At 39.7% G+C, this 15,612-nt stretch overlaps 1 protein-coding gene across 2 annotated transcripts in view; it reads right to left on the bottom strand.

Moving 5' to 3' along the window:
• Positions 1–14,495, bottom strand: part of LOC108715542 (ubiquitin carboxyl-terminal hydrolase 24) — a 122,472-nt gene extending 107,977 nt beyond the window's left edge. For both annotated transcript variants that reach the window (XM_018260792.2, XM_041561412.1), the window contains exon 1: positions 14,063–14,495. In XM_018260792.2, the coding sequence (XP_018116281.1) occupies positions 14,063–14,320 (258 nt within the window). In that variant the 5' untranslated portion in view covers positions 14,321–14,495. The remainder of the gene's footprint in view (positions 1–14,062) is intronic.
• Between the last annotated feature and the right edge of the window lie 1,117 nt (positions 14,496–15,612).

Below are 15,612 nucleotides of genomic sequence, written 5' to 3'. Positions count from 1 at the left end.
CATATTTAGGGTGTTTTTTCTTGGTGCGTAACGATACATGGGTGATATGGTGCTGAGAAGTTGAAGCTTTGAGGCAATTTTCAGATATTTCACCAAAACCGACAATTGTGGGAAAGCCTTGCGACTCAGTAGTTTGGAACAGAAAGGCATGGGTACCCATTTTAGATTCTGTAGAATGTGAACTTTCCAAAAATATATGGGTTTTGGGGGGTAAACATATATTTCTGTGTTTTTACCCCACAAAAATGCAGTCAATGTGTTGATTTTTCATTAGCTGAAGTTACCCACGGGACTGTTTGTATGCGCTAACTTCATTTTGGGGCCTCTAAATGCCAGATACTTTGGTAAACTTATGAACAATGGCCACCAAAATGTTCAGAGGAACCCTGGCAATCATATTTAGGGTGCTTTTTCTTAGTACGTAATGATACATGGGTGATATGGTGCTGAGAAGTTGAAGCTTTGAGGCAATTTTCAGATATTTCACCAAAACCGACAATTGTGGGAAGGCCTTGCGACTCAGTAGTTTGGAGCAGAAAGGCATGGGTACCCATTTTAGATTCTGTAGAATGTGTACTTTCCAAAAATATATGGGTTTTGGGGGGTAAACATATATTTCTGTGTTTTTACCCCACAAAAATGCAGTCAATGTGTTGATTTCTCATTAGATGAAGTTACTCACGGGACTGTTTGTATGCGCTAACTTCATTTTGGGGCCTCTAAATGCCAGATACTTTGGTAAACTTATGAACAATGGCCACCAAAATGTTCAGAGGAACCCTGGCAATCATATTTAGGGTGCTTTTTCTTAGTACGTAATGATACATGGGTGATATGGTGCTGGGAAGTTGAAGTTTTGAGGCAATTTTCAGATATTTCACCAAAACCGACAATTTTGGGAAAGCCTTGCGACTCAGTAGTTTGGAGCAGAAAGGCATGGGTACCCATTTTAGATTCTGTAGAATGTGTTCTTTCCAAAAATATATGGGTTTGGGGGGTAAACATATATTTCTGTGTTTTTACCCCACAAAAAATGCAGTCAATGTGTTGATTTCTCAGTAGCTGAAGTAAAGTCCTGAACAATTTGGATGCGCTAACTTCATATTTGTGTCTCTAAATGCCAGATACTTTGGTAAACCTATGCATAATGGATATCAAACTGTTCAGTGGACCCCTGGCAATCATATTTCAGGTGCTTTTTCTTGGTACGTAATATAGTTTGGGATATGCGGAGCAGCAAAATAAAACCTTTGAAATGATTTTTCAAAATTTTGAATTTTATTTTGAAAAACCGCTATGTTCAGACAAGCTTTTCTGTTTGGTAGTTGGGAGTAGAGAGACATAGTTACCCATTTTGTAATCGGCAGAATGTGTACTTTTCAAAAATGTATGGTTTTCTGGGGTAAACCTATGGTTTCAGGATTTTTTGCCTTGGAATCTAAAGCATGCCGTTTTCTGCCTTAGTGCTTTCAAAATTCAGTAATATACTGCCGGGAGTTTTTGCTGTACAGAAATCCTAAATCTCCCTAAAACTATACATATCTGGTATTGGCACGTTCGAGAGACATAAGGCTTTCCAAATCAGTTGGATTTTCATCTGTAAAATGAAATATTTTTCTGGTATAAATTGATATACAATGAAAAATGGTAATTTTTCATTTTTTTTTGTTATTTAGCACTATAAATTTTTTTGCACAGGTGGAAATACATGAAAACTCAGGCAGATTTAGAAAGCTCAGTTTCTACCGAAAAAAACAATGTATAGTTTTCCTAGGTAAACTATAGGTTTCCCCTCAGAAAATGCCCCTAAAGTGAGAGAGCACAAAATGCTTAAAAACGGCTGGCATTTCGCGTAACCAAAATGTGAAATTCTGCTGGCACTTAAAGGGTTAAAAGTGGATTTCCCACATACTACTCTCCAGCCTTGCGCGTCCCTCCAGATGCTTGATTATAAGGGTAGGAAAACGCAAAATAGTGTAATACTGTTTAAAAATGACTATTTAATAAAAAGCAATTACACTCACATTTCACATGTTAAAATCATCGCATAAGTCCGTTTGGATGGTGTGTGTTGTAGTCCGTCCACCCTTGTAGAGTACTATGACCCTTCCTTGGACCTTCGATTCGCCTAACGCGTTTCGCTGTATCAGCTTCCTCAGAGGCTAATAGCCTCTGAGGAAGCTGATACAGCGAAACGCGTTAGGCGAATCGAAGGTCCAAGGAAGGGTCATAGTACTCTACAAGGGTGGACGGACTACAACACACACCATCCAAACGGACTTATGCGATGATTTTAACATGTGAAATGTGAGTGTAATTGCTTTTTATTAAATAGTCATTTTTAAACAGTATTACACTATTTTGCGTTTTCCTACCCTTATAATCAAGCATCTGGAGGGACGCGCAAGGCTGGAGAGTAGTATGTGGGAAATCCACTTTTAAGGCGCTTTACACCAGGTTGTCTGTGAGTAGGCCCTCTGGCCATTTAAGGATAATTTTCATTCGGTGAATGGGAAGTAAAAGTATTTAAATTCACTAACGGAGAATCCACATAAGGTGTATTTGGGCAAGTGAGAAGTGAAGAGTTCGCTAGAGTTACAAATCACATCGGGTGACACCACTTGAACCAAAGATACTGCACCATTTTTGGTATTTAACTCTTTTGTTGCCGCAGGCGCTGGTCTGGAAAAAAACTTCTTTTTTGCATTTGAACATTTGAGAACAGTTGGAGAGACTGTGAAAAGACCGGCTACACAAAAGAACCCAAAAGGACTCATTATTCCGCAAACACGTAACATTACACATTCTACAGAATCTAAAATGGGTACCCATGCCTTATTGCTCCAAACTACTGAGTCGCAAGGCTTTCCCAAAGTTGTCGGTTTTGGTGAAATATCTGAAAATTGCCTCAATGCTTCAACTTTCCAGCATCATATCGCCCATGTATCATTACGTATCACAAAAAAGCACCCAAATTGTGATTGCCGGGGGTCCTCCAAACAGTTTGGTGCCCACTGTGCATAGGTTTACCAAAGTATATGGCATTTAGAGGCCCCAAAATGAAGTTAGCACATACAAATTGTCCTGTGGGTAACTTCAGCTAATGAAAAATCAGCACATTGTCTGCATTTTTGTGGGGTAAAAACACAGAAATATATGTTTACCCCCCAAACCAATACATTTTTGGAAAGTACACATTCTACAGAATCTAAAATGGGTACCCATGCTTTTCTGCTCAAAACTACTGAGTCGCAAGGCTTTGCCAAATTTGGCGGTTTTGGTGAAATATCTGAAAATTGCCTCAAAGCTTCAACTTTCCAGCATCGTATTGTCCATGTATCATTACCAGCATAAAGCATCCTAAATATAAACATACGGGTCTACTAAATAGTTTGATGCCCAATGTGCATAGATATACCAAACTATGTGGCGCACAGAGACCCCCAAATGACAATATGTATAGACATTTTCACGGCTGACGCGCTGGCTGCTGCAACATAACCACCCGGTGTGTGTATTATGCGACATTAGACCACCTAACAGTACAGAGACCCCAGAAAACCATATATTTTCAGAAAGTACACATTCTGACGAATCCAATATGGGTAAATAAGTGTTTCTACTACAAACTGCCAAACTGCAAAGCAATGCTGAACATAACGGTTTTTATCAAATTTCTGAAAATCGTCACAAAGCTTGAATTTTACCCCATTATATGCCCCACATTTCGTAACTTATCAGCATAAAACATCCTAAATATGAACGCCAGGGGTCTACTGAACACTTTGATGCCCAATATGCATAGATATACCAAACTATGTGGCGCACAGAGACCCCCAAATGACAATACTGTATATACATTTTCACGGCTGACACGCTGGCTGCTGCAATATAAGCACCTGGTGTGTGTATTATGCGACATTAGACCCCCCTAACAGTACAGAGACCCCAGAAAACCATATATTTTCAGAAAGTACACATTCTGACGAATCCAATATGGGTAAATAAGTGTTTCTACTACAATCTGCCAAACTGCAAAGCAATGCTGAACATAACGGTTTTTATCAAATTTCTGAAAATCGTCACAAAGCTTGAATTTTACTCCATTATATGCTCCACGTTTCGTAACGTATCAGCATAAAACATCCTAAATATGAACGCCAGGGGTCTACTGAACACTTTGATGCCCAATATGCATAGATATTCCAAACTATGTGGCGCACAGAGACCCCCAAATGACAATAGTGTATATACATTTTCACGGCTGACGCGCTGGCTGCTGCAATATAAGCACCTGGTGTGTGTATTATGCGACATTAGACCCCCCTAACAGTACAGAGACCCCAGAAAACCAGATATTTTCAGAAAGTACACACTCTGACGAATCCAATATGGGTAAATAAGTGTTTCTACTACAAACTGCCAAACTGCAAAGCAATGCTGAACATAACGGTTTTTATCAAATTTCTGAAAATCGTCACAAAGCTTGAATTTTACCCCATTATATGCTCCACGTTTCGTAACGTATCAGCATAAAACATCCTAAATATGAACGCCAGGGGTCTACTGAACACTTTGATGCCCAATATGCATAGATATACCAAACTATGTGGCGCATAGAGACCCCCAAATGACAATAGTGTATATACATTTTCACGGCTGACGTGCTGGCTGCTGCAATATAAGCACCTGGTGTGTGTATTATGCGACATTAGACCCCCCTAACAGTACAGAGACCCCAGAAAACCATATATTTTCAGAAAGTACACATTCTGACGAATCCAATATGGGTAAATAAGTGTTTCTACTACAAACTGCCAAACTGCAAAGCAATGCTGAACATAACGGTTTTTATCAAATTTCTGAAAATCGTCACAAAGCTTGAATTTTACCCGATTATATGCTCCACGTTTCATAACGTATCAGCATAAAACATCCTAAATATGAACGCCAGGGGTCTACTGAACACTTTGATGCCCAATATGCATAGATATACCAAACTATGTGGCGCATAGAGACCCCCAAATGACAATAGTGTATATACATTTTCACGGCTGACGCGCTGGCTGCTGCACTATAAGCACCTGGTGTGTGTATTATGCGACATTAGACCCCCCTAACAGTACAGAGACCCCAGAAAACCAGATATTTTCAGAAAGTACACATTCTGACGAATCCAATATGGGTAAATAAGTGTTTCTACTACAAACTGCCAAACTGCAAAGCAATGCTGAACATAACGGTTTTTATCAAATTTCTGAAAATCGTCACAAAGGTTGAATTTTACCCCATTATATGCTCCACGTTTCGTAACGTATCAGCATAAAACATCCTAAATATGAACGCCAGGGGTCTACTAAATAGTTTGATGCCCAATGTGCATAGATATACCAAACTATGTGGCGCACAGAGACCCCCAAATGACAATAGTGTATATACATTTTCACGGCTGACGCGCTGGCTGCTGCAATATAAGCACCTGGTGTGTGTATTATGCGATATTAGACCCCCCTAACAGTACAGAGACCCCAGAAAACCATATATTTTCAGAAAGTACACATTCTGACGAATCCAATATGGGTAAATAAGTGTTTCTACTACAAACTGCCAAACTGCAAAGCAATGCTGAACATAACGGTTTTTTATCAAATTTCTGAAAATCGTCAGAAAGCTTGAATTTTACCCCATTATATGCCCCACATTTCGTAACCTATCAGCATAAAACATCCTAAATATGAACGCCAGGGGTCTACTGAACACTTTGATGCTCAATATGCATAGATATACCAAACTATGTGGCGCACAGAGACCACCAAATGACAATAGTGTATATACATTTTCACAGCTGACGCGCTGGCTGCTGCAATATGAGCACCTGGTGTGTGTATTATGCGACATTAGACCCCCCTAACAGTATAGAGACCCCAGAAAACCATATATTTTCAGAAAGTACACATTCTGACGAATCCAATATGGGTAAATAAGTGTTTCTACTACAAACTGCCAAACTGCAAAGCAATGCTGAACATAACGGTTTTTATCAAATTTCTGAAAATCGTCACAAAGCTTGAATTTTACCCCATTATATGCCCCACATTTCGTAACGTATCAGCATAAAACATCCTAAATATGAACGCCAGAGGTCTACTGAACACTTTGATGCCCAATATGCATAGATATACCAAACTATGTGGCGCACAGAGACCCCCAAATGGATATATAGTAGATAAAATTTACAAGGCAAAACAAAATAAGGCAGTAAAGAGTGAAATGAAAAAAAATCCAATAAAACCACAAAAATCAATGTTTTTTTTCCAGAATAGTGTTATCGGCCGTCAGAATCACAGTTTGAATATTTTAGCTGGGCCAAACAGGTTATACGGCTAGAAACAAGTGAACACAACATATGCAGAGCTGAAAATGCAATAAAATGGCTAAAAATTCAATAAAATGGCTAAAAATGCACCAAAATACCCAAAATTGCAATATAATCACCGAAATAACATACAAAAGATATTGCACAGTACGGTTAGCGAATACGCTATTCGTAATGGCAATAAAACATTTTTTTCAGCAAAATAAAGAGACGATGCGATAAGAAAAAAAAAAAAAAAAGCCACAATGCCATGTATGTGCGTGTGCGTGTGTACAAATGGTAAATTACATGTTATGTGCGCGTGTGTGCGTGTGCACGTGTGTGTAAGTGCAGTGAGTGTAAGTGACCCCCCCAATCCCCAAAAATGTATGTGTAAGTGTGTGTAAGTGTGAATCTAAGTGTGTATTACTGTAATAAGTGTGTGTTGGTGTGTTTGTGTGTGTAATTGTTGCACTAACCTGAAAAAGTCGCTGAAGACTGTTGCACACGATGTGGAGGGGTCCCAGGAAGACATCTGCGACGATCTGCGTGTCTCTGTGCTGTGGGGGCGGAGCTGATCGGCGCAGTGCAGGCTGCAGCAGCAGGACACGTAAGGAACACGTGCCTGCTGCTGTTTTTGGGCCCCTGGGCGATCGCGCCCCAGGGGCCACTCGATCCCCTGCTCTGCTCGTTGCCTAGGGGCAGGGGATCGAAGCGGAACGGAGCGAGCGGCTCTAACAGCCGCTCCTCCGCTCCAGAACCCGGAAGTGCTGCAGAACGTAGAATCTACGTTCTGTGGCATTTCAAGTTACTTTTCCACAGAACGTAGATTCTACGTTCTGTGGCACTTAAAGGGTTAACTGGAGATGGAGGTCTTAAAAATCCTGCTAATTTTAAATGTAATCTGCATGTTTGACATATACACTTTTTATTGTGTAGGAATGTGGACAGTCAGATTAATATGTGATACTAATATAATCAGTCTTTACATTTTAAAGCTTGATGGAGGTATTAAAAGTAAACAATTTGGGTAGTGTAAAAATAAAGTTAAGCGATGAAGAAGCACTCAATATGTTAATTCCCTTAAAGGGTAGCCTTCATTTTTCCAATGCTACTTTTTATGCAAGAAAAAGGAGGCATGAGAGCGTGCAGAAGGATCAGATGAGTAGCTGGCTAGGTTAAAAATTCTGGCTGCAACTGAAAAGTGTACATGACAAGCACATAAAGCAGCGTCTTGATTATGTGTTGTGTGTGAGTCAAGGTTCTATTTTGAAAAGGTCTCCGGAAAGCAACAGGAAAGCGATAGTGAGTAATTTGGAGTAATTGAAGAGGGCATGACAGCAAAAAGAATGGAAATGCATGGATGGCTTGATACAAGTGCATTAAAAATAACAACAGTTCCTGTTTAAATTTTTTTTTACTAATGTTGTATAAGGGATGTAAAGGAAGCATAATAGAGAAAGACAATACAATTTTGTTTGCTCTACCTATTTGCTGCCACATTTTCCCCACACAACTATATTACAAGTTGAAATTTTACAACTGCCGAAAAGCCATGTTTTCCAGATACCAGATACCATAACAGAGCAGCATTGTAAATATTATTTACCGACAACAGACTTTACTGTCAACAGGGAAGAAGCCCAAAATCTTCCAGGGTAATTAGTGTTTATTGTAAATTACAGAAATGTGGTGCCACTACATCATGTAAAGCAGATGATAGTTCAGTTGGAGAGCCAGCACATTTCATGGTCGTTGGGAGTTATTTTTGTTCACCTTTGAGTTAACGTTTAGTATGATGTAGATGGCGATATTCTAAGACAATTTGCAAATGGTTTCAATTTTTTATTATTTAAGGTGTTTGCGTTATTTAGCTTTTTATTGAGCAGCTTTTCAGTTTGCATTTTAAGCAATCTGGTAACTAGAGTCCAAATTACCCTAGCAACCATTTATTGAGCTCAATAAGAGACTGGAATATGAATAGGAGAGGACCTTTCTAGAAAGATGAGGAGTAAAGTAGCAAATAACAATACATTTGTAGCCTTACAGAGCATTTGCTTTTTAGATGGGGTCAGTGACCCCCATTTGAAAGCTGGAAAGAGTCAGAAGAAAAAGGCAAATCATTATAAAACTATAAAAATAAATAATGAAGATCAATTGACAAGTTGCTTAGAATTGGCCATTCTATAACATACTAAAAGTTAACTTAAAGGTAAACAACCCCATAAGGTTGGAAATTGTTGATTTAGTCTGAGTTAGTTGAAACTGAAGTCAGACATAATAAAAGGACTGCAATATTAATACAGGGTATAAAACACCTTTCCACGAAGACAAACATAAGACTACCGGAGAACAGTGTTTCAGAGTGCAACGTATTGCATCGTTAGTAGATTATTTTTAAACAGAGTAATGGAAGCTGCCATGTTGCTTACCTCAACTAAAAAATGGGTGCCATGTTCCCTCCCACTATGTTTATTTAGGATATTAAAGCCAGCTCATGTACACTTGCAACACTTTAAAGGTCATATACACTTGCAACACTTTCTTGGGACTATTTACATTAGCAGAAGTTAGTGCTACCTCTCTGGTAGTAAAAACTGTAACTGAAGCTCAAGCTCAGCTGACATTACTCCCCTTCTTAATTTGCTTTCCACCTCCTTCGTTTTTGGTGCACAGTTTATTTTTAGTCTTAATAATTTTCTTGCCAGCAATGACGTGGGTCACACGTGAGGCTTGCAACAGAAGACTACCAGGGAAAGTTTCGAGATTACAGAGGATTACATTTTCAGGACACGTTTCATCTTTCATGCATTATTTTTGGATACACAAATGGAATGTGCCATGTTGCTTACCGCGACAGAAAAATTATTTACAGCTCTTAATAAAAATGACAAGTCATTTGGGAAATCATGGCTACTTTGTCTGCCAGTCAAATAGGAATCAGAGAATAAATTGTGTACTGTTATAGTTTCATGACTTTGCATTTTAAGATTTACCAAGATTTTATTGTAGGTAAAATAAGATTAGGGGTGTCAAGTGACCAGTTTTTGCTAATGGTAGTGAATTGCCCTTTAAGATGGAAGTCAATTCCCCAAGAGACCTGCTGATCTTTATCTGTATTATCTTAAATTGTTACATATGCACCTTCTACATATTCTGGGCTCTCTGTAAAAAGTTTTAGAAACATTGTATCTTTTTCTGGCTGTTCAGTGCAGGAGATCAAACAGAAAGTCGGGACATTTTAGTAACAATCCAGGTAAACTGTCAAAATCGGCACTGTCCCGTGAAAAACAAGACAGTTGGGAGGTATGCAGCGTGATGCCAGACACTACATATGTATGCATTTATAAAAATATATATTCAAGGAGCAGGCAATCTGCTTTAATTCTTCCTTACATGTATGATTAAAAAAACTAGCCTGTTGCAAACAGTTCTGTCAAGGGATGAAAGATGTTTTATATATGTTAAAATGTGCAGGAATTAAAAGTATTGGTGGCTGGTAGATAAAGGGCAAAAAAATCTACATGCAAACTCTGGAGGAAAGTCTAGCAAGAAAATATGTACAATAAAAAAAATATGCCAGCTAGTATATGGTAGATTGAAAGCTGTGGAAGTTAAGAGTTGAGCCGTAGCTGTCTACCGTGCTGTTTGCCTGATCAAAACAAAAGAAAGGTGGTAATACAGCGTTTGACCCCTCATGCACTACCTATCCAATCAGATAAATGATAAATCAAGGTTCAACTGGGGATTTGGCACACTTGTCTATATACAACTATTGACCATCACATTATTTTGTAATATTGTAATTTTATAATATTTAGATGATGTCATGTTGTAAGCACATAGTATACATGCACCTTGGGCATAATGGTGTTTTCAAGAAGGTGACTACCTCTATCTTTTTGTCCTTCTGTACAGAATATTGGCTGGTATACATAAAAGAATTTTGGGAAGAAAACACAGAGGGAGACACTAGCCACTATTAAGTGCTGAACAATATAACGCTGCAGCTGAAATCACACCAACATTAATTTTTATATGAACAAATTAAACCTACGTTAAGCATCACATACAATGGGCTTGTATTAAAAACTACTAAAAAATGTGTTGTGTAAAAAGAAGCCATTCCCTTTGATGGATTGCTGCCTGTGTCTAGGGTTTACAGTTAAGGAGCAGTTTATTAAAAAGGGTTTTACAATAGAAAGCGAAATTTGGCTATCTGTGTTCAGCTTCCATTTTTGCTCGGAAAAGATAAAGTGTGATGAAGTGCAGAATAAAAGTACTTTCAAATTACCTGTTCTGCGTTGTTAACTGCAATAAGTAAAAATTAGGGATGTACCGAATCCACTTTTTTGGATTCGGCCGAACCCCCGAATCCTTTGCAAAAGATTCAGCCGAATACGGAACCGAATCCTAATTTGCATATGCAAATTAGGGGTGGGAAGGGGAAAACATTTTTTTGTTGTTTTGTGACAAAAAGTCACTTGATTTCCCTCCCTGCCCATAATTTACATATGCAAATTAGGATTCGGATTCGTTTCAGCCAGGCAGAAGGATTCGGGCAAATCCGAATCCTGCTTAAAAAGGCCGAATCCTTGCCGAAACCCAAACCGAATCCTGGATTCGGTGCATCCCTAGTAAAAATGAATTTTCAAAAAAAGTCCTATTTATTAGGCTTATTTATTTATTGGGCCTATTCTGAATACAGGGGTAAGCCTTCACCTTGAGTAGGCAATGCAGTTTTGGGCTCTAGTTATTAAGAAGCATATTAATGAGCTCCTCTGATGAAGCGCCCAATGGCGCAAAACACGTCAGGAGGGAGTGGCTGACATGAGGTATGCAGATAGATTTATTGATATGTGCTTTTAGACTTTTGTATAGTGCTCACATGTAGATGGTATATATCAATTAAAGGTTTATTTATATTAATGAGCTAGAGTGGAGAGACCCAAACTAGACTGGTAAAAAGGATGAAGGATTTAAATTATGATGATAAAATGTCAAGGTTGTGGTTGTTTTCTCAGGAAGAAAAGGTGCTTGTGAGAGGATATGGTTATAATCAACACATCAAAGGCCACACCTTTAAATTACAGGAACAGAACTTTCATTTGAAGCGGAGTAGGGGGTTACTGTGAGGTGGAATGCCCTGCTGGATAATTATGTTACAGCATATTCTTTTAGGCCTCAAGCACACGGGCAGATTCAGGGAGATTTAGTCGCCTGTCAACAATCTCCCCGAACTGCCTTCCCCATGCCTGCCGTCTGCTATAATGACAAAACGCCAGCACCAATGCACTCGCGGCGTTCGATTTCCGAAGTTGCCTTGTGAGGCAATTTCGGGCGACTTCGGAGATCGAAGCGCCGCAAGTGCATTGGCGCTGGCGTTTTGTCATTATAGCAGGCGGCAGGCATGGAGAAGGCAGTTTGGGGAGTATGTCACCCCCCAGAAGAGGTGATTAGTCGCCAGGCGACTAAATCTTCCCAAATCTGCCCGTGTGCTAGCTCCCTTAAAGGACAAGGAAAGGCAAAACAAAATCCCATTTTTACTTTCTTTAATGAAAAAGAAACCTATCTCCAATATACTTTAATTAAAAAATATGTTCCGTTTTTATAAGAAACCTGACTGTATGCAGTGAAATTCCCCCTTCATTTACTGCTGTGGATAGGAATCTTCAGATGGTCCCTAACTGCTGAGCAGGGAAACAATCATACTTATGAACAGCAGGGGGAGCCCCCACCTTACTTACCAGCCATGCAGAAATTAAGCAGCTTTGTTTATGACAATCCCTAAGCAGCCCAGACCACACTGAGCATGTGCAGGGTCAGGGTCAGGCAAAGATGTTTAACAAAGTGAAAAGATGACAGCCCCCTGTGGCCAACTTTGAAAGCATAAATCATTTGTTTGATTAGGCTTTGTGGTGCAGTAAGTTCATGTTTATGTTTTGTATACAAAATACAGCATTTCTAGCCTTATTCTATTTTAGACTTTCCTTGTCCTTTAATGCCTTCAAGAGTGGCTTGGATGATATGCTAAACAAGCATAATATCCAAGCAATTATGATCTTAAGATCTACAGTCAGTACAGATATTGTTATACATAGTTATGTATGCGAGTCTGTAGATAGGAAAGTACGTGTATATATGGCACTGCGGTTCGTTTTGAGAGGTTGAACTTGATGGGACTTTTTTTTCAACCTAACTACATTTGCCTTGAATTAAATCATCTAAAAATGTGAATGCATCACACTGTATGGTGCCACATTATTTTCTGTCTCGTCTATTAGGGGTTCACATTTACCAAAACCACTGCAAACCTAATGCATGCACATTCAGGTTAAAAACATTGGTGATAAGAATTTTGCACCTTTAAGCTGGTATACAACATTGCTATAACTATTGTACTCTGTGGTAGGTTTTTATGTCCTCTTTGAAACCATTCTGCATATGCATAAAGTACAAAAGATACTTTGGGACAGGAATGTGAAACCTGGAGCCCCCGGCTTCTGTTGCACATTAACTCCAAAATATTTGGCAGTCAAAGGGGTAGTTCATTAACAAGTTACCCAATGAATTGCCCAATTCTCCAATATAAAGCAGACCGCTGTGTACATCCTGCAGGACTGATTAGTAACCAATTCAGTTGCATAGAAACGAAAGCTGTCCTCAGTATGAAACAGCTGTTTTATCAGCCTTGCAGGATTTGTGAGGTTTTTAAAGATAACAAAAGAATGTCCCATGTTGTATAAAATACAGAAATATGAAGAATGCTGCACAGTACAGAACAGCACTGCAAAAAGAACGGATTGCAGTTCCTGAATTGTGGTCATTATTGCACAAACATCGTGGAAAGTGTTTTAGCTGTGAACTAGGGTCACACACAAGTGTCCGTGGCTGTGAATCAGTGAAACACACATGAGAAAGGTAAAGTCCAGTGTCATTGTCCTAAGTGCATGAACCATGTCAAACTGATGGGACACAATGCCAAAACCTTTGTGACCATGAATACGTATGGATTAGCGGAATTAAAGGGGTGGTTCACCTTTAAATGAACTTTTAGCATGTTATAGAATGGCCAATCCTAAACAACTTTTCAACTGGTCTTCATTATTTATTTTACATAGTTGCTCAGTTCTTGAATTATTTACCTTTTTCTCTTTTCAACTTTTAAAAGGGGGGTCACTGACGCCCAACTAATATCAAATGCTCCGCAAGGCTACACATATATTGTTATTGCTACCTTTGTATTACTCATCTTTCTGTCCTATTTATATTCCGGTCTCTTATTCAAATCAGTGCATTGTTGCTAGGGTAATTCAGACCCTAGCAACTATATGGCTGAAATTGCAAACTGGAGAGCAGCTAAATAACTCAAAAAGCACGAATAATAAAACATGAAAACCAATTGCAAAGTGTCTCCGATTATCACTCTCTATAGCAGACTAAAAGTTAACTTTAAGGTGAACAACCCTTTTAACATTTTAGATACATACACCAGTTCTACAGATCTGTATTTTTGTTGGTTATCAAAGGAGCGATAGAGTAACCATAATGCAAGACTGTTCACCTCTGGCTCTATTTGCTAAACACAGGAGCACAATTCTTGCTGAATCAGTGAGCACACCATTACCCAAGGAAGTTTGACAGGTACGACCATAAGGGCATGCGAATCTTAAATATGAAGGGTGCATTCCATCCCCCTCCCCTCACCTCTGGCTCCACCACCTCATGGTAGGCAGGGGGAGGGTCAAAGCCTCCACTGCCGCGATTGCCACTGTCACTAGAGCTTCTACTTCCACTGTCCATAGGCTCATAACCATAGTCCAGCCCGGGCCTCTCGTTGGTCAGCAGAGCCACCGCCTCGTTTATGTCATTTTTAGCCAAGCGCAGGGCCTTGCGGATAGCGCCAGGATCAGAAAACCCCATGCACAATAGCGTGGTCATATGCTGTTCCTCCTCTGTCTCCATGTTTGCGCTCCAGCGCGCTCTCCTTTCCAGGTACTAAAAATTAGATTCTGCACCTGACCAGAGCACCTCTGTGCGCCGCCATGTTTCTTCTAACACTTCCCCACCCCAATCAGCTGCAACACACGCACCCAGCCCAGGTCCCGACATAGAGAAGGCGGGCGCAACTCAATCACATGACTTTACATGTGACATCGGCGGATATGGTGGCCATATTGTTGAGGTCATGTGTTCGCTTCAGTGATACTGTAGGTCTTCGTGATAGTTGTATGATTGCAGCTCAGGTGTAACTCTATAGTATGGCCTAATGTGTCATTAAGTTATTTGTATCAGAAATTGGTCTTTTCGGTGTTTGGTTGTACAGTCATGCCCCGGCCGAAAGCAAATTGGAAGTGCTCGTATGGAGTGGAGACAATAGCTGTACGGTTTGGGGCTTCAGCTGTGGTGGTGGGTGCGCGTGGTTAAAAAAAGAAAAATGTCGTCGAAGAAGAAAACTGCGGAGGACCCAAGTCACCATCTTACCCACTGAGATATTGGATTGCACTGATTGCATTCTCTTTTATATACCCCCCAAACTGGGGATACAGTAGGAAGGCCTGTTCAGGTGTCAACTTTCTGTTCTGTTTTCAGCCTAATGAAACCCGCCGAACAACAATCCGGCCAATACACGAAAAACATTTAAATACTCACCCCATCATGGCTTACTTACTATCCAGTGCAGTTAATTTCTTATTATTACAGAAAAAGCAAATCAATCAAAAATAAGACTTTTTTTTTCTAAATAAGTATTGCTGCATTTCAAAGCTTTCTGGATAATTAAGTTCTGTATAATAGATCTCATACCTTTAATTAAAGGATTGGGCTCACTCATCAAGCAGAATAGAGATAGGGTTGCCACCTGTATGTTTTTAAACTGGGCATCAGCACGTTAAAACATTGACAGTGGCATCGAAGTGATGCAATAGCCTCACCCTGGTGTCATAACTCCACTAAAATCATTGTGCCCACCTCTGATGTCATCATGCCTGTTCCTACATCAATGCCCCACCCCCAATGCTATCTGCCCCGCCCCCTGTTCGTGTTTAGCGATCAGCAAAGGTGGCAACCCTAGCATACATGTATTGAGACTTTCAAAAAGTCAGGGATAAATACAATACAAGAAAACAGGGACGCTTACTGATTTAACCACCTTTCACTGCCATCCAATTGGTACTTTTATTGCCAGTAGGGTTGCCACCTATATATTTATCTTTTTTCCCCCATTAACATTGGGTTAAACCATAATTTTTACCAGG

The sequence above is a fragment of the Xenopus laevis genome, chromosome 4S (assembly GCF_017654675.1).
Source record: "Xenopus laevis strain J_2021 chromosome 4S, Xenopus_laevis_v10.1, whole genome shotgun sequence".
Classification (NCBI taxonomy): Eukaryota; Metazoa; Chordata; class Amphibia; order Anura; family Pipidae; genus Xenopus; species Xenopus laevis.
The sequence above is the reverse complement of the archived record's forward strand: the minus strand, read 5'-3'. Positions and strand labels throughout refer to the sequence as shown.